This window comes from Callorhinchus milii, unplaced genomic scaffold, assembly GCF_018977255.1.
Source record: "Callorhinchus milii isolate IMCB2004 unplaced genomic scaffold, IMCB_Cmil_1.0 Scaffold3, whole genome shotgun sequence".
Classification (NCBI taxonomy): domain Eukaryota; kingdom Metazoa; phylum Chordata; class Chondrichthyes; order Chimaeriformes; family Callorhinchidae; genus Callorhinchus; species Callorhinchus milii.
The window spans coordinates 53,747,747-53,767,282 of NW_024704744.1; the positions used below are offsets into that span (position 1 = coordinate 53,747,747).

Sequence of the window (19,536 nt, forward strand, 5' to 3'; positions counted from 1 at the left end):
ACACAGGGGCAAGGTCCACACAGCTAGGAATTTAAATACTTATGTAGGTATGCATATAACAGTCATGTGCAATGTGTCTCTTTCATGCCCACCTTTCCCAGAGGGAGGTTACAAGAATGTTTATAGAGTCCTGTTGGAATGTGGAATGTCTTACAATGTGTGGGATATATATTCTGACCCACGGATGAGAGGTGAGAGTGAAACTCTCTCTTCTATAATGCGTGAAAGATACCTTTCACCAGGGAGAGCAACACTCTTTCCTGATCCCTGCAGCATGAATGATAATATCTGTCCAATCTCTTAAAATACTTGATGACATTGTTAGCATAATTCTGGTATATTGTTCCTGCAAGATCATCAGAGGCAGGGGGAGAGGGTGGCCAATATATTCTATCCAAATCTTTGTACCAAATTCATTTATGTTTCAAATTCTCCTCGCATTTGATCTTCTCCAGACTCTCTATCATACTAAATGCCACACACACAAACTCACACTCAGATCTCTTTTCAACCCCCTTTGTCTTTCCAATGACCTGCTCAAAACCGTTTTTTTTTAAAAATTCCCTATCCTTCCTCCCTCTTTTGAAGACACACACTCTTTCTGAGCTACAGTCCCACTCGCTATACAACAGTATCACACCCCAAGTGGCCAATATGTGTGATTAATAATAATTCTTGCATTTGATTTCTAATAGGATTTTGGAGGGCTGCACAGACGAGCTCCATCCTATTTTCTCATTATAATAATAATTCTTACATTTGATATAGTGCTTTTCACATCTTCTAGACGTCTCAAAGCGCTTCACAGAATATGCTGTAAAGTGAATTGACTGTATATTTGTGGGCGAAGCGCGGCAGCCAATTGCGCACAGCAGTGTCCCACAAACAGCCGTGGATTGAAAATGACCAATTTATTATTGTTTTGTTTTTGGAGGGATTATTATTAGGTGTGTGGAGTAAGGAAACTTGCCCAAGGTTTCGCCCTGTCTGGAATTGAACCCAGGTGTCTCGCTTGCAAGGCGAGTCCTCTAACCATTGAGCTACAGGACTCCACAATTTTCCCATTACATTCCACTGAGGGGAGTGAGCACTGAATGATGATTATATGCACGAATCATAATTTTTCTGTCCCTCCCCAGCCCAGGGCTACAAAGGAATTGCAACATCTCAACTGTTGCCCTGGATAAGGTGAGCTAACTTGGTACAGATCAGTAATTGAACCTGATTCCATAAGGTTTACTAATGCACCTAGTGTTCCCTTACCCACTACATGATCAATTGGTGTATACTCAAATATACGGTCAATTCACTTTACAGTCTATTTTTGTGAAGCGCTTTGAGACATCGAGAAGATGTGAAAAACGCTATATCAAATGCAAGGATTATTATTATTACTCAGGTGAAGAGGTTTACTATGCTTCTCCATGAAGTGCTTCAGTATTAATTAAGCTGAGGTTTTGGCTGTAACTCGTGAGCACATGATTTACCAGCCACAACAAAATTATACAGCTATTGGGATTTTATGTTTATGTTACTTTTAGTCTGCAATGGTTAAATTATATTGATCCCAATGCACAAAGAATACATGGAATGAGAAAAGGCGAGGTTGCATCACAATTCAGCTAACTGACTCTGTGACCATCTGAACGCATTAATGTTACTAAGTTTGTTACCATCCCTTACATGTGTTGCTCATGATCTGAGAGTGAAGGAGCTGGTTGGAGTTTTTGCTGCGAAAGCTCTGCTTCCCTTTAAATAGGGCTGAAAATGTAAATCAGAGGTTAATCTTTCACCAATTTTCACTGAACTTACTTGGGGCTATTTGCATCAATTCCTCCCTCCACTGACTTTATCCTAATTTTTGCCCCTAAAAATAGACTCCAGAAAATACTTGGGGTTTTTAATTTTGTGGATTTNAAAAAAAATAACCCTATCAACAGCCCATAACATGGAAAGGTCACCTTTCACTTAAAAAATACAGAATCTATATTTATTACTTAATGGGTGGAGTCCTGTAGCTCAGTGTAGCTTTGCAAGTGAGACACCTGGAGTCAATTCCAGGCAGGGCGAAACCTTGAGCAAGTTCCCTTACTCCACACGCCTAATAGTAATCCCTCCAAAAGAAAACAATAAATTGGTCATTTTCAATCCACGACTGTTTGTGAGACACTGCTGTGCGCAATTGGCTGCCTCGTTTCACCCACAAATATAGTCAATTCACTTTACAGCAGATTCTATGAAGCGCTTTGAGGCGTCTAGAAGACATGAAAAGCGCTATATCACATGCAAGGATTATTATTATTATTTTCAAAAATGGTAGATGCCGATGACAGAAAACAGACAAAGTTTAAAATTTAAATTAACTTTACTAACAAAAAATATGCAGCAGTATACACAAGAGAAAACTGGTACATGAAAATTACACTAAACACTGAACGGACTAAATTTAAAACTTAGAGGATTGACTGTAACTAATTGCAGTGAATTTAATAAATATTTATCAGTAAACACTAAAAAATTGATAAAGATTGCAGTAAACGGTAACTGTAGTGAATTTTATGATTACTAGTTCAGAAAAAGTAAACAGTATTTGGCATGTTTAAAAAAAATGCAACTCGAACTGTTAATAGAGGAACCATCTCCACAAGATTTGTTGACCAATCTCATTCCATTTGTTTGCAAATACTACGCAAGATGATCCCAGAAAGATGAAACACAGTGCTCAGCTGTTGCCCATTTCTCCCAAGTTTTGCCAAACATTTTTTTGGGCAAAACGAAAATGATGCCTCAGTCATTGATAGTCATTTTCCTGCGTGTTCCCAATAAATCATAGGTTGTTTCTGATATATCAAAAGCTTGATGAATATTCTCGGGTGAGAGTAGAGAATATAGAGAGCTGCCTTTCTCTCGGGTTTTCTGTAGGAATTCGGCAATATACTTCCACCGGCTGATTTCCACATGATCATTGGCCCACTTGTTGTCTGGTAGAGTCACGGAATAAAGGAGGGGATATGCGCTGTTATAGTACACATTGACAAATTCTTGTTTCATAAACTCTTTATCTCTCTGAAACAAAAATAAAATATAAAGTAATTAAGGATCAAGTATCTAATAATTGCTAATAAGTATTTGCTGTCATTTACAGCTGCAGGTTATTCCATTAAGTGCATGCTGGATTTCAGCATTTTCCTAAATTCCTCTTCAGAACAACTTGCTCTCCTCACATTTCAATCATTATGTTTGATTCCCCCAGCAGCAAATCGCTCTGTTAGCTCTCAACAATTGGCTCTATTTGATATTACTGTATGTTCAACCTTGAAGATTTTCATTATGATACCTACTTTAAAAGTGGGAAGGAGTACCCACAACCAACCCTGGGTACTGTGTCCAGAAACTTTAGGCAGTTTGAAAGATCCTATTTACCACTCCAACAGGTTGCTCTTATGTAAGCCTTTCCTATATTATCAATTATATAATATAAATTGTATTACATTATTATTTCACTTATGCCATAGAATAACGTATCTTTATAGACAATAATGCATCGCTAAGCAGGAAGGCAAGAGAACAAACACTCCGCTTCTTACTCTATTCAATCAGACCCCACTGCCATACACCACAGGCACTTCATGAACCCAGTTTCCTGGAAGCGCTGCCATACATCACTGCACCTCTGACTTCTGCCATTGACTTACTGACTTCCTGTGCATAGCATGCAGATACTGCTGGCTTCCCAACAACATCACAGCAACCGAGTGAGACAGCTTTCTGTGCTCAATAGAATATCACAACTTGCAAGTGCTAACTGCGAGGGCACTGCAACACACACCAGCCACTATGACACACAAGGCATCAGCCTGTTGTAACACAGAATCTCATTTGATCCAGATTGTGGAGATTATTTTTACCCTGTTATACCACTGTGCTATAATAGGATCGAGAGCAATATCAACTTGTCCACCACACCGATGATATTTTAAATCTTCAATAATTTCATTCTCAATCTACTATTAAAATATGTTTTTAGCCAGCCGAGTGTCTACCTCATAACAAAGCCATCATCATGGTTAAGAGTATCCAAACCAATTTAAGAGTTCCACATATCTTTGCCACCTACACATCGAAATTTCCCCGCTCTCGAATGGAATGTGCACTCTCACCCTGGCAGGACTCATCCTGTTTACCTAATTCTGGAGAATATTAGGCATAGGTTGGCAACAGCCAAGGCTTGGGGACCCCAGAATGCGTACTGGGGTACAACTGGAGTCTAACCACTGAAACCACATAGCCAATGTTATTGAAAAAAAACATCTGCAAAGCTTCCCATTGCTTGTTTAGCTAGAACTACCCTACCTGTTAGGCTTTTGCAGGGTGAATAGGAGCTGAGTGGGAAGAATTCCTGCTCTCTGCAATTTGCTTTAAGATTCATGGGAGCACTGTATGTTGTCTTATTTTACAAGCACCAAACCCTTTTTCCAAACACTTAAATCACTTAAAGAATTGTATTTAATCATTTCCATACTGTCTAGCTCCCATTGTTCATAAAAACCTGAACACTGCCTTAGGTAACTTTCCATTAGTTAGCTACCTTGCCAATAACTTTTGTTTGTTACTCTCAATTAACATTTGGTTGGGAGGTGGCAGATACATTTCCCTGCATTTGTGCACAAAAGTTAAATGGGTAAAGTTTGAACCATTTGCACCATTACCTTTAGATACCACTGAAAGGAGAGTATGGCAAGATGACTATCTGAACGAATGATCACCTATATGAAATATCTGGGAAATATTATCTGTTCCATGGCCAGACATGTCACAGATAAACTACAAAGAGATTTCTTCCTAGAGCAGAATAGATGAGATCAAAATAGCACCCACATAGCACAAACTCAAGCCCATATTGAGTGTTTGGCTCACACGAGCACCCCTTTCTCCACCTCCAAAGCTTAAGCAAGCGAATGACTGCAGACAGGAAGGAGTGCACGAATCAGAAAATGTTAACTATTCAGGGAAATATGTGAAGGTGGGTTTGGTCCCCCAGATGCAGGCATTCTATTTAGCATTCCAGATCTCCAAGTCCTGAGGTGGCTGAGAGAAACTCGATTATCACCAGATTGAGAATCTGGCACCTTGCTTGGTTGGTTTTAGCTAGTATGTAATGCATGAGGAATCTAGATTACAGGTAGATAAGAATCCAAGTTATAAATAACAGCAGAGATTTCTGTTACTATGACTTGTGCTGAGAAAGTAAAACCCCATTGCAATCAATCTTCGAATGTTTGGTTTTGAATATTTACATGCTAATTTCAGCTGATTAGCTGATATTTTAGTCCCAAATTCACAATACCACATACCATTATAAAGATTCCAGATGACTAAGAATTAAATACAACAACTTGCATTTATATAGTCCCCTTCACTTCAAGGAGTATCTTAGAGCGCTGAACAGCATCATCACCTTTAACCAATGCTTTCCAGACTGCAACAGCAGCTTGTGCATCTGCAGCTAAGGTGTACTTTATGTGACAGGCAAAAAACAAATTCATTGTGACTTTAAAAGAAGGCTTGTGTTTTGGCGGCTTTAATGTAATTTGATACTTAACACGATTGCACTCTGTGTTTGTAGTTGGGAATAAAACAGCCAAAACAATCCAAATGGGGAGTAATTTCACCTTCATTTACAAACTGCAGGCAGTTTTAAAGACAGTCCTGAGCACAGGGAGACAGCACTCAATCCTTTCCCTTCTATTTATTCCCACCCACCACCACATTGTAACAGAAGCTTTGCCACACTCACTGAATATTATATTTTCAACTTTTGACGTAAGTTTCGGTCACAAGGAAGGGATGTTAGATGCATCCATCCAGGGAACAAAAAAATATAACTTAAAGCAACAACTGACAGGTGAGCCACCCAGGGACACTCTCCATTACTCATAAAAGCCAGCTACTGAGTTCCACTCAGAGAGGTAAGAGCAGCTTACTTGGCTAATCGATGAGACACGCAACAGGAGCCTCCACTGATATCCTTTCCCTTTACAAAGAGCAGTATTGTTACCTTTTCACAGTGGCATGGCTGAGATTTGAGAACTTGAATGACACAAGTTCCAGTAAAGGACTTTTTAAACAACGCGTTTTCATACAATTTATTTACAAGCAGCACCAAGAAGTTTGTCAAGCTCAATATGTATGCACATAAAACATGATACGGTACCTTTTCTGAACGTTTTAAAAGTCTTTCCCTTTCAAACCACATGCTCTGTCGATTTAAAAAAGAAACATTATTTTTTTTGGTCAGCCAAGTGTTTGACACATGTGGAAACTCAGCATCATGCTTAAGAGTAGTTAAATAAAAATAAGAATTCCATGCATCCCATCTACAAATGGAAATTTCAGAGATGTTTATTGGAGTGGAATGCTCACTCTCTCCCTCGAGGGACACACCCTGCTTACTGAGTTCCAGAGTATTGGTGCAGGTTGGCAAGAGCCAAGGCTTGGGGACTCTCAAGTGTGTGTTGCGATACTGCTGGAGTCTAACCAGCTAAAATCACATAGCTGGCCATTGAGACACTGACTGGCAAGCTTTCCCACTGCTTGTCCAGCTAGAACCTCCTACCCATTAGAGCTTTGGCCTGCAGGGATAACAGGAGCTGTTTTTTGGAAATCCATGAGAAGTCATACTGTTTGCATGATGTTATTCAAGATAAGTGATTATTTATTCCAAATTGTAATTTTTCCCCTTTATTCCCAATCAATTACTAAAAAAAAGTATTCTCTACGTTTTATGAAAAACAGAATTAGAATATTAATGAATTGTCAAACTGCAGAGCAATAATAATCCTTATACTTGGTATATATAGCCCCTGTCATATTGGGAAGATGGCTATATAGTGTTGTATGGAGAACAAGCTAGGGAATGTGTCAGTAATGAGCAACAAAAGGCTTACCCTCAGACCATCTACAATATCTGGTTGTTCCAGGAGATCCGAAAATGTTGCCAGCACTGGATTAGAGATAAGATCTGTAATGACAATAACCAATTGCGTCATGATGAACTTTTTATTTGACTAGTAGATTACGACATAGAATAAGCTGTGCAGTGTTCCGGTGAGACTCCACATGGAAGACCAACTACATCTCGTGTGTCAGTAAGGACAATTGTCGTACTCTTGTGTGTATCAGACTCGGACAGTGGTAGCGCACACGCCTCAGAATTTTACTTAATGCAGCTGCCAATTAGCCTGCATTACACATGGTTTAAGTACAGCATGTGACAGCCTCTATGTTAAGCATCTAACACCAGATCTTAGCAACACTTGTTGCGTTTTGTCTCCGCCTGTGTGAATTCATTCATGTTTTACCTCATTTAAACTTAAAATAAAATCTTTCTTTCAGGTGAGTCAAAATTAAAAAGTGAGTCTTTCAGGCTGTAAATAAGAGGACGTATGCTACGTAAAAGGCACTATTATAAGCATAAGTTGTTGTAAAAATTAAGTAAATTCAGTGAGATTGAACTCTGGATGTAGGTTTCTCTTGATGTTCTTACCAGCATTTTGCAAATTGATTCTGTCTTTAAGAAGCACATCTGCAAGCAACTGCCGATAAAATCCCAGCAGGTGGATGTAGCATTTGGGACCCACCAGAGTTTCTGGAAGCAAGCTGTACATAAAAGGAAGCAATTATATCATAGGAATTGACACTGTAGGCCTTTGTAGGAAATCTGACTAATACTATATACTATTCAATGATATTTAATTCAAAAATGTTGTTAAGGGTTCCCATAAGCACCATAATGATCACTGCATGTTTAATGAGCCAGCATGCTCTAAAAACAATTTACATTTATATAAATGATCTGTGGATACAACACCTTTCACATAGGGAGAACGTTTCAAAGTGCTTCCCAAAGACTGAATGTCAGATAAGATTACAATTTGTTACAACAGCGCACAATAGCTCACTACGTTACAAATACTGTGGGAAGAGACTATGGTGTGGCTATAAACCAAAGAAAGAGTGATTCTCAGTCTCCCAGACTAGAGGAATTTCCTAGTGAGTCACACCTTCTGACAATGTTTTTTTGGGGTGGGGGAGAGAGAAATGTTAAGGATCCAGAAAAAGACTCTGTATGCAACAGAGTAAAGAAAGTTCAGCTGACTGTTCAAGGTATGGATTTCCCAAAGGCACTGTTGAACGAACAAGGAAGAATTATAATAGTCATACCTGTTCATGAAATTCCTGTACGTTTAATTATAATGATAAATAATAATAATCCTTGCATTTGACAAATAATCACGTCGTCAAGGTGTCTCAAAGTGCTTCTGTGAAGAATAATGTTTTGTAACTGCTAAACACAACAATGTCCTATGAACAGCCATGAAGGGAATTATCAATTTTGGCGAGCTCAAGCCCCACGTCAGGACCCAAAACCAACACAGTTGAGACCAACAATCCAGGGTAAGGGGCATATTATATTTATTATTGGAGTGGTTAGCGCATTTGCCTCACAAGCGAGAGGAACCGGTTCAATTCCCAGGCAGGGCGAAACCTTATGCAAGTTTCCTTTATCCACACTCCTCTGTTTATCTAGCAGTAAATAAATAAGACTTTGATTGTTAGTCAATTAGCGGATCGCTTAATCCAATTAATCCACTCAAAAAAGATTGGGTCACTTAATCCACAAATGTTTGTGGGACACTGCTGTACGCAATTGGCTGCTGTGTTTCGCCCACAAAATACAGTCAATTCACTTTACAGTATATTCTGTGAAGCGCTTTGAAGTCATGATAAGGCGCTATATCAAATGCAAAATTATTATTACTATTTATTTGGTCATGATCCAGATTAGCTTAACTTTGGAGCTTGACAGTAAACAGTTGAGAGTCAGTCGCTCCTTCATTCTCATTGTTGAAGATGGGGCCCCACCTTGTCTAAGGTATTTACCTTACAAACTAATGCCTGAATAAATTCTGTGAAGTGTTTTGAGACGTCTCAACAACGTGATAAAACGCTATATCAAATGCAAGGATTATTACTATTATTAAAGCTAAACACTGAGGTTTTCACACCAAGTTAAAGATGTTAAATTTACAGACAAAAGTTACATTGCAATCAGATGAGCACCCATTTTAATAGTATACACAAATACTTACTTTAATGTATTTCTCAAATTACTGGCTGGTGACATCAGTTTCACCAGTAGCTTGGGCTGCTTCCTGGCCATTACCAACTGCCCTAAAAGAGAGGCTAAAGCAAAAAAGATATAAACTAGGATGGTTCAATGATTATTAAATACAGTTGAACTTCATCTTTAGACGCCTCAGTATTCAGGAAAATTCATTACTCAGGCAACTTTATCACACTTTTTTTATATAGAATAGAATAGTGGATTGTGTGCATGCGTAGTTAAATCTGGATCAATCGATCCAAATTAAACAAATGCAGCTTAGTCGAGCAAAGCTGCACTGTATACACAAATCTTTAAAGATAGGCAGACAAGGGGATAAAGTTGCAAAGAAAGTAATGAAATTCTAGGTTTTATGAATAATAGCATAGAATATTAAAGCAAAGGGATTAATCGTAAACCTGTATAAATCATTACTTTGGCTGCAGTTGGGGAATTGTGTCCATTTCAGCCACCTCACTATAGGAAGGATTTGAAGGCCATAGAATGGGTGCAGAGGAGTTGAGGTGAAAAGACATTAAACTGTACAGAGTGGTAAATAAACATAATTGATTAAACAGAGAGATGGTGGAGGCAGATTGTAGGAGCAAATACAGAAGAGAATTAGGTAGCCATCTGACAAAGTGATGATTTGAAGAAAGGAGTAGTAAACGATTTGTTTTGCCCCATGTAAATGGACTTCAATGTTTTTTTCCAGCCCTTCATTTGCTATGTAACCACTCCACAAATATGACTTGATAATGGCACAAAAGTAAACAATAAAATAGAGCTTACCCCTTCTAGAAAATGTTGGATCCACTTCTATGTCTTTCTCATAAGGTGTTCCACCATGTATAGCAACTTCATAGGTCCTACAATAATTGTGTAAAATATGAAATGAGAAACGAGCATCACTATCTATATATCTCAATCACACAAAGACAATCAAAGCTAAATTATTCCTCGATGAACTGTCAATCTGGCAAGAAAATCATAGAACCTCAATCCTTTCATCCCATTTACCTTCCCTTACTCCGTACCCCTATAGATGATACTTAAGGTATTTGTCTAGTTCCCTTTTAAAGCCCAATACGGATGTTGACTCAACTACCACTCCTGGCAGGGCATTCCATATCTGTCTGTGAAAAAACTTTCTCCTGACCTACCCATTTGCTTGGTTACTCACTATCTTAAGTCGATGCCCTCTAGTTACAGACTCGCGACCAGTGGAAATAATGTCTCCCTATTCACTACCAAAACCCATCATAATTTTAAAGACCTCAATCAGATCACCCCTCAACCTTCTTTATTCCAATAGAAAAGGTCATAGTTCTTCTAGTCTCCACTCATTGGCCAGGTCATGGAACAATAACTGCATGCAGGCCACTGGTGAGTGTCCAGCACGAGTCATCACAACAGGCTAAATCCTCTGTATGAAGTTAAAAACTATACAAAAATACAGAGAAATGTAGTGTACAGGTCATATCTTAAAAATAATAATAATCCTTACATTCAATGTAGTGCCTTTTCATGTTCTCAAAATATCTCAAAGTGCTTCACAGGATCTGCTGTGCAGTGACTGTGTATTTCTAGGCAGCCAATTTGTGCACTTAAGTGTCATGTAGTGAATTACTACTTTTTCATCTGAAGGATTGTTTGTCAAGACACCGAGAGAAACTCCCTTTTCTTTTTGAATACTGCCATGGATTATTTCACCTGAATAAGCAGACGGGACCTTGGCTTAACTTCTTTTTGAAGGATGGCATCTCTGACAATGCAAAACTACACTAGCACTACATTGGAGTGTCAGCCTAGACTATGAAGTCAAAGCCCAACATGGGGTTGGAACCCACAATCTTCTCACTCAGAGGTGACAATGCTACCAGCCAAAATACGGGGGGACTAACCTGCTGGATCGGAATAACTGTCTCACAATAACTTCTAGGCAGGTCTGTGCTTAAATTATAGTGGAAAAGACTAAAACACTTTTGCATTAAATTAGCTCCAGCCTGCTCTAATGTAACCCGCCTGGATCGCCCCACCATCGACCACCACCCACCACCAACTACACAAAAAAAACCAATGCAGGTTTTGTGCTGCATGAAAAAATCAAACAATTAGTGAGAGAGAGCCCATCCCACTCTAGAAATAATTTCAGTTGGATTCAATTACATAGGATAGCATCAACTCCTAAAGCAGGTCTTGTAGCATAATCAAGACTGCCAAAGAGACATAATGCCACCTGTCTGCAGATATTATAAATGCAGCATAGTGCAAAAACAATGAGAATTTACAGCACAGCATGTTGGTAGAGAAACATTATTCCAGTGCTAAGTTACATTGAGTAAATGCTCCAGGATAAGACTTGGCAACATCTTTACTCTAGAATTAACTTGCCATAAAAAATTTCAAAAAGGTAATTATGCATATACTTTAAAAAGACAAGTATATTTTTGCCCACCCAAAAATAGTCATTCCACTTTACAAGTATATCCTGTGAGACGTGAAAGACGCTATATTAAACGTAAGGATTATTTTATTATTATTTTGGTTGCTGGCCTCTTTGTTGCACCTGCCTTTTCCCTTTTCTGGAATGGTTAACAGCTCCCACTGCAGTTACTGGAACGCTCAGACAGCACCCTTAATGCTCACCAGCTTACACTCAGCCACATTTAAATGGGTACAATGGTGAGCAAACCAAAGTGGACAACAGGAATGCATGCAAGCAAGAGAGCAAGGTTTTTTTCATATTTATAATGCCTTATCATCTCAAAATGTCTCAAAGTACTTAAAAAGTAATGACTATCACGTGTAGTGACTGTTTTTATAGGTAAATACCTCCTATAAAAACAGTCAGCAAAGTGCCACAACCCATCATGAAGTGAATTTATCTAGGAAGATTGTTGGCAGGCCCTCAGGAGAAAATCTATTCTGTTATAGAGACGGTGTAGTGGATCCCAGCTAAACCACAGCAAATTACACTTCTGATACTGACTGGCCCACTCCTGTGCAGAGCGCCCACACATAGCAAGTGACATTAGCAGCAACGTAACGACCTGGAAGTGCTGACCGGCACCCTTTATTTTAAGCATGTTTTATTCTATGGACTCAAACTGCACTACAAAAATGTCAGCATGTATTTAAAGCTTTGATAAAAGTATAAAAATTATAGAGATTGCATAAAAACAAACGTAGGCTTGTATTCATGCAGGATTTCCTTTACAGAGCACACAATTACCTGTTGGGGACAGCAATTCCATTAACATCAAACAGCGATAGGAAAGCCCAGCCACAGCTCAACTCCCCTTGGTGTCCAGTCAACTAGGACATGGAAACAACAGTTACAATCAAAAAAATGCAGGACATGACACTGTGAAGCTAAGTATTCTGCTCACCAGCACTCCCCCATCCCTCTTTCAGGAAAAGTAATATCAATCACCAGCCTCCAGAGACGAGGCTCTGAAGATTTTTCTCCACTGTTTCATATTAGGTTACGGAAACAGTTTAAATGAGAAAATCACCATCGCAGTGAATGCATCAAAAACTTTCAACAAAATAGATAGAAATAGTCATATGCAATCACAACAGACTGTACTCTGTGAATATTTTCACGTTTCTTTATACATGGAACAGCTGCCTCAAATGGCCTTCATTGTTGTGTGAGCACTTCCTAAAATGTACATCATATGGTCTCATTGCAATCTCATCTAGTATTACGACCGAAAAACAAATACTTATAAAATTAAGTCTATAAAACTACCACGGTTATTGGCTTCAATGTCAGCATGCTGTCAGGCTACTGTGATAAATCAGAAATGCTGGTGAAAACTCATTGAAGGATTTTTCTGCAGATGCTTTTCGCCATCTGACTTTGATGATAATGGGGTATTTGACAGTCAACATCAAAAGCAATTTCACCCCCACGGTGACTTGCGTGGCATGTTGTTCAGCTCCACTGGAGATGTTACTTTCTATTTTGAATCTTAGCAATAATTAGCATTGAACTCTTGTTAGTTAAGCCATTGTGGATAATCTACTCTGACCAATGAATCACTGTTTTAATGCTCAATTGAAGCACAATCTAAGCACTCTCATTAAATCAAAACCCTTTACTGTGATTCTGTACAGCAGGGAATTGCGATTAGAATACTGTAGTTAGCTCCCCTGCAGGAGCTAGCACCAATATAGGCTCAATGGGACAAATATGTTCCTACTGCAGTATATATTTTACAATTTTATGATTGTTACTGACCTCATATTCCGTATGAAATTAAAATCGAGGTTTGTTTAACATGCCTTCTCTTTTTGAATTGTGTCATTGTTTCTCTCACCCAAGAAACAGTAACTCTTACAATGCAGCACTCTCCAGTACTGCACTGCACAGGATGCCTAGGACTAGGGTTCAGGTCTTGACCCCCTACAATCTCCTGATGCAGCGATGAGTCCTGTCAACCGAGCCAGGCAAAAATATGTATACATTGCAGGTAAGTGTATAGGGAAGTAATTTCAATGTACAGTGCTCTCCTGATCTTGCTAATAGATACAGTTAAAGCTTTGTAGATATTTACGTTTTAAATTAATTCATACAGGTCCATAGGTGACCTACAGCTTCAAGGCTAACATTCAAGAGCAACTGGTGAGTTGATGCCATTACGGATCTTCTCACTGACAGTGGACTCCAGAGTCCATTTGGTCTTAAAATTGAATTAGGAGATATCTGGCGTGAAAATTGAGACTAGTTGCCTATTTAACATTTACATCAATTCACTAGCAATTTCTTCCCTTTAAAATAGTCTTTGTTGTACTTCAATCGCAGAATTTCAAAATGAATAAACATTTCATTGAAGTCAGCAATCCTAATGCTGTAGGATCTGAGCAAATCCTCTAAAATGTTGTAGTATCTGTCATCCAGCGTTGTCCTGAAATTGCTAACAGTTGGTAAAAGGTAGGAAAAGACACTTACATTACGGACATAGGTAATCCCAAGCTCAAACAGAATTCCGATGTTTGGAAACTGAGAATTTGATCTAATAAAGCAATCACCATCCAGCAGGCTTGGAAGTATTCCTGTAACCTGCAACAATCCAAAAATGATAAATGAAAATATATTTTTTTGAAACCACTATTGTCACAGGTTTAGATCAACAGTCATATTGCTGGAAAAAGAAAACGTAGGCATTATCTGTACCATACCTTTCACAATAAGACAGATTTTGTGACGTCATGCCACAATATACAGAAAGTTATTTAGCAACAGAATTTATCTTTGGAAATCGGACTTGTTTGGGATTTTAGACATTTTGAGGCACTCGAGAGGTACAAAAGAGCCGTGAAGAAACAAATACAAGATTGACAATTCTTATTCTACAAATAAATTCCCAAATTCTCATTCTCAAATTAAAAAGAAAATCAGAAGGACTTTGTATGTTATTCGTCGCTTTCACCACATACTAACTAACTCAACAGGGGAAATAACGTGGACACAAGTCAATAGGATTTATGTAAACCTCACACATCACTGGAGTGAAATTCTAGTTGATATTATACGTGGCAGCTTTGGTGATTATAATGGGGGAATCCCATTAGCAGCCGACATCACTAAAGACTAAAAAATGCCACCCGAAATTTCAGTTTTGGCATTGGATCTGAAGCTCACCCATCGAGGTGGTGTGGAGAGAGCAGGCTGCAGGCATTTCTGACTCTTTTTTTTTCCTATTGGTGTCACGATCCCATAGGCACAATCTACTACCCGGCCCAAATTGTCATTCTTGAGAGCAAGTGTTAACAGCGCAGTCCAATTCTGTCCTCACCAAACATCCACATATCTCCCCACACATTTTAGCACAGGTCTATGGATAGATATCAAGGGTGAGAACCTGGCTGGTTTTCCCCTTCCTAATGCTGGGATCTTTAGGCTAATTGGATCTGCCTCTGCTACCTTAACTGAGTTCAGCTAATTCAACAGAAACCTGTTTTAAACTTGTGACCTCCCTCATCTAGAATAAGGATTTAGTACTGCACATTTGTTGCTGTCTTAAAAGTCATTGAAGGAACTACAACAACAACAAATTACCTTAGTGCCTTTCACGTCAGGAGTACGTCCCTAGGCACTGAGGACATCCCAAGAGGTCCCAACTACATACAAGACATTATCAATGGTTTCACAGACAGCTACTAAAGAGAAATGAGTACCAATTTCCTTCAAAGTATTCTGGCTTGTGCATCTACTGAATCTAAGCTGGAGAACAGTAAACTTACTCTTGGAGAGAAAGTCCATGTCTTGGGGCTCTTTGATTGCCAGGTTGCTCTAATTGTATGAATGTTGCTGAGAACCTGAAAAAATAATTAAGGTGATAAATACTAAGAGTGCAAAACGAAAACTTCAATCCATGTATCTGTGGAATCCTGTAGCTCAGTGGTTAGAGCACTCGCTTTGCAAGCGAGACTTGGGTTTGATTCCCGGCAGGGTGAAACCTTGGGCAAGTTTCCTTACTCCACATGCCTGATAATAATCCCTCAAAAAAAAATAATAAATTGGTCATTTCAATCCACGACTGTTTGTGGGACACTGCTGTGCGCAATTGGCTGCTGCATTTCGTCCACAAATATACAGTCAATTCACTTTACAGTCTATTCTGTGAAGCACTTTGAGACGTCTAGAAGACGTGAAAAGCGCTATATCAAATGCAAAGATTATTATCATTATCTTATCTGTTGCTATCTCATTATATTATTGTAACAGGATAGGGTTAGTTTTATTTTAAAAAAAGCAAATATTATTTTGAACTCTGTTTCTTCACAAGTGTTTGTCCAACCAGCAGAAGACTTACCTTTTTAAAATCAAAAAGGCAGAATCGAACATGTCTGCTCAGCACCTGAAGACCAGACCCAGGTACAGGAATCATTCTACAGTTCCACAACGTAAACAAGAGTGATACACGCACCTGACTAGGTCGGACCTGCAAACAGACAGAAATTAGGTAAACTCCCTCGCGGGGAACAAAGACGTTTGGCATTTGTATCTAAAGAGCTTTGATGCATCCTCCTGATGTGAAAGATGCTATATATAAATGTAAATTGTATTGTAAATCTTATCTGCTCGTCAAGATTGGCAATTTTAGAGGAGCTCTCCCTTCTTAAGGTCTCCTTTCTATTGACATTAAGCTGAAGAAAGTTAGAGCTGGAATCAATGGTAGAAGCAGAGATAGAGTTGGATGTCATTGGTATGCATGTGGAGTGGACTGCATATCTGAAGACGATGTCACCAGTGGGAAAATACAGATTGTGAAAAAAAGAAAACCATGGATAGAGTTCTGAAGAATGCTCCATGTGTCTACGAGGGCTGGGAGGTTGAGGTCATAGGGAGACACAAAATGAAGATGCTGAGATACAAGAGTGAAACCAGGACAGAATCATGGAGGCAGAAGGAGAGGAGACAATGGAGCAGGATGGAGTTAGTCAATGGTATCAAAAGTGGTAGAGACATTGAGCTTGCAGATGGAGAGACATTAATGGGTTGAAAAAAACAGAAAATGGCCCAATTTCAAACAGGGACTTAATATATAACACAATATAACTGTTAATAGCACTCAGCTGATAGACATTAACTCACTGTTAAAATTAAATGTTCTGATGAGGGTAATTGTATTGAGTACTGACATACTCACACCATCATTGTCAAGGTCCCAGTGCAGGTCTTTAAAAGCTAAGTTGGACTCACTTAATACAGGTTGCATAAAGGAATTCAGGTGAAATTTGTTTCCTGTGTAAAACAAAAACAATGGCTTTGTGTACAATTATCTCAAAAAGATTAGGGATGACTGGCAAACAAATTAGACCTGAACTACAGCATTACTTGGGAGGTTGAAACTATGCCTTAAGACACCTGGCTCAGTCTTACAACTGGGGTGGATCCAAATCAGGGAACTGGAAAGTCAACTCGACAGATAGTACCACACGTCCTCTGGGTCACAAGGTTCACATCCTATGTTGGACTTGAGATGAGTCTCAGCTGACAATTTAGTACAATACTAGGGGAATGCTTTATTGTTGGTGCTGCCACCTTTCAGCGAGATACTAAACCGAGGTCCCATCCACCTGTTTAGGTGGACTTTAAAAATCCCACGATATTAATAATAATCCTTGCATTTGATATAGCGCCTTATCAAATCTTCGAGACATCTCAAAGCACTTCACAGTACTGTAAAGTGAACTGACTGTATATTTTGTGGATATATATTGCTTGAAAAGAGAATGAAGTTTCTCCCAGTGTCATGGACAAGAATCCTAACTGCTTATTTATCTCATCATTGTTTGTGAGACTTTGTTGGCAAGTCCATTGGCTTATGGAGAGACATTAATGGGTTGAAAAAAACAGTCAATATCTTCAATAATTAGCTGTGAAGTGTTTTGAGATTTCAACACAAAAAGGCAGTAATAAAAATGCAAGTTCCTTTTTTTTGTTTTAAGTTAAATTATTAAATCTTATTTTTTGTGCTCAAAGAATGTTAAAAGTGCTCATGCCTTCGGAAGGCAGAATGTGACCAGTGAGAATGCACATGTACAAGTAAAGCTGGTGAAGAACATCTATCTATCTGTGCCAATCTGAGGCCAGCTAGAGCCTAATCCTGAATATGTGCCTATCTCAAAGCCTGGAAATCAAACCATGTCTGCAATGAATTCTGCACCGCTTCAGACCTGATACAGAACCTCCTTCAAATCTCTCCCTTAATATGCCTTTATGCCAGCCTATTGAAACCCAATGCAAACTGAAAAAATGAAAACTGCCAGCCCCCAGTAATTATCACATTGTTAAACATCTCAAAACACTTCATAAGATTTACTGTAAATTGTAGTATTCAAGATCCCCATCCTCACTTTCAAGGCCATCCATGGCCTTGCCCTCTCCTACCTCTCTGACCTGCTGACTCCCTACCAAACTGCCCGCTCCCTCCGCTCATCAGGCTCCAGTCTGCTCCATGTCTCCCGAATGACCCGCCCTACCATCGGTGGCCGGACTTTCAGTCTCTCTGCTCTGGAACTCCAACCCATGGTCCCTTTGCATCGCTTCCTCCCTTGCCTCCTTCAAGGCCGGTCTCAAGACCCTTCTCTTCAACCGTGCCTTTGCTCTCCCTCCCACCTCTCTGCCTTCCCTCACCCCTACACCACCCCTCCCCCATGCTCGGGCCCCGTCACCTGACTGTTCAGCGCTTTCGGACGCCCTCCCGACATGAAAGGCACTCTATAAATGTAATTTTATTGTTGTTGTTGTAGTAATTATATATTTTGTAGGTGTGCGTGGCAACCATTAGTCCTACAAACAGTTATGAACTGAACAACCAATTTTATCTAAGGGATTATTGACCAGAACAGGGGAGAAACTGCCTTCTCTTTTCGAATGGTGCCATGGGATTTTAATATCCCCCTGAACAGGCAGATTAGTTAACATCTCATCTAAATGACAGATATGTATAAATGATTAACAACCAATCTCACTGCATTGTGGCTGATCACACTGAAGTCTCCTGTACCTTCTTCCAACAGCGATGCAAGAGTAGATGGCCTGAATCCTTTGGGAATGGTTCCCATTGATGTTAGTACGTCTGTGGCACTAACCTGAGGATTAAGCAAAGAATTTTACATTAAAAAAAACTATTCAATTCAATATAGTCCAGCAAGACAGAAACTGATGTAAGCACAGGACTAATTCCTACATTATTCAACATAGTTACTATACAGCAAACACTGTAAAGTGCTTTGAGGTGTCTTGAGGTGGAATGAGCAATGCCGTCAGCACCTGAGGTGAGAAAGCTCTTCATGGGAGCCAAGCAGGAAAGCTTTGGTCTTATTGACATTTAGTTCTTGGAGGCCATTTGAAAAGTGGAGTTAACAGACATCGTAAATACAGTAAATAAATAACACATAATGCTTGCATAGAGACTGTGAGCACCTGATACCTTATGTAATTCTTCTCAAGAGTCCCAATTGCATTTCAGAGTTTAGAGTACTGCATATTTCAACACAACTACCTTAAATATTTGTATCACGGCAGTTTTAAAAGCTGTCACTCTAGCTAAATCAGGAGCTACAGTTTAGGATCGTGCCAGAGAATTTTTTTTAAAAAAATCAAAGGACCACCCAGAGGATCATGGTGAAATAAATGCCAAATTTTAGAAATATCGAATATAGAAAACAAGAAGAATATTGCCAATGTTATTAGCAGACGAAAATGCAACCAACTACTTATGCAAAAACAATTTTCCCCCCAAATCACACAATGCTTGTCTGAACCACATTAAACACACAATTGTTGCACACATGTGGCTCTGAAACACTGAACCATCACTCTCTTGGAGGCCATTTGCAAAGTGGAG

General features: G+C 39.2%; 1 protein-coding gene across 1 annotated transcript in view; it reads right to left on the reverse strand.

Moving 5' to 3' along the window:
• Positions 1–2,346: 2,346 nt before the first annotated feature.
• nphp1 (nephronophthisis 1) overlaps positions 2,347–19,536 on the reverse strand; it is a 29,236-nt gene continuing 12,046 nt past the window's right edge. Inside the window, exons 9-20 of the mRNA XM_042333503.1 lie at positions 18,694–18,778; positions 16,831–16,925; positions 15,994–16,122; positions 15,422–15,496; positions 14,127–14,237; positions 12,402–12,484; positions 9,959–10,035; positions 9,153–9,246; positions 7,547–7,659; positions 6,948–7,021; positions 6,215–6,259; positions 2,347–3,066 (exon numbers count right to left, since the gene is read on the reverse strand). Coding sequence (XP_042189437.1) covers positions 2,788–3,066; positions 6,215–6,259; positions 6,948–7,021; positions 7,547–7,659; positions 9,153–9,246; positions 9,959–10,035; positions 12,402–12,484; positions 14,127–14,237; positions 15,422–15,496; positions 15,994–16,122; positions 16,831–16,925; positions 18,694–18,778 — 1,260 coding nt within the window. The 3' untranslated portion in view covers positions 2,347–2,787. The remainder of the gene's footprint in view (positions 3,067–6,214; positions 6,260–6,947; positions 7,022–7,546; positions 7,660–9,152; positions 9,247–9,958; positions 10,036–12,401; positions 12,485–14,126; positions 14,238–15,421; positions 15,497–15,993; positions 16,123–16,830; positions 16,926–18,693; positions 18,779–19,536) is intronic.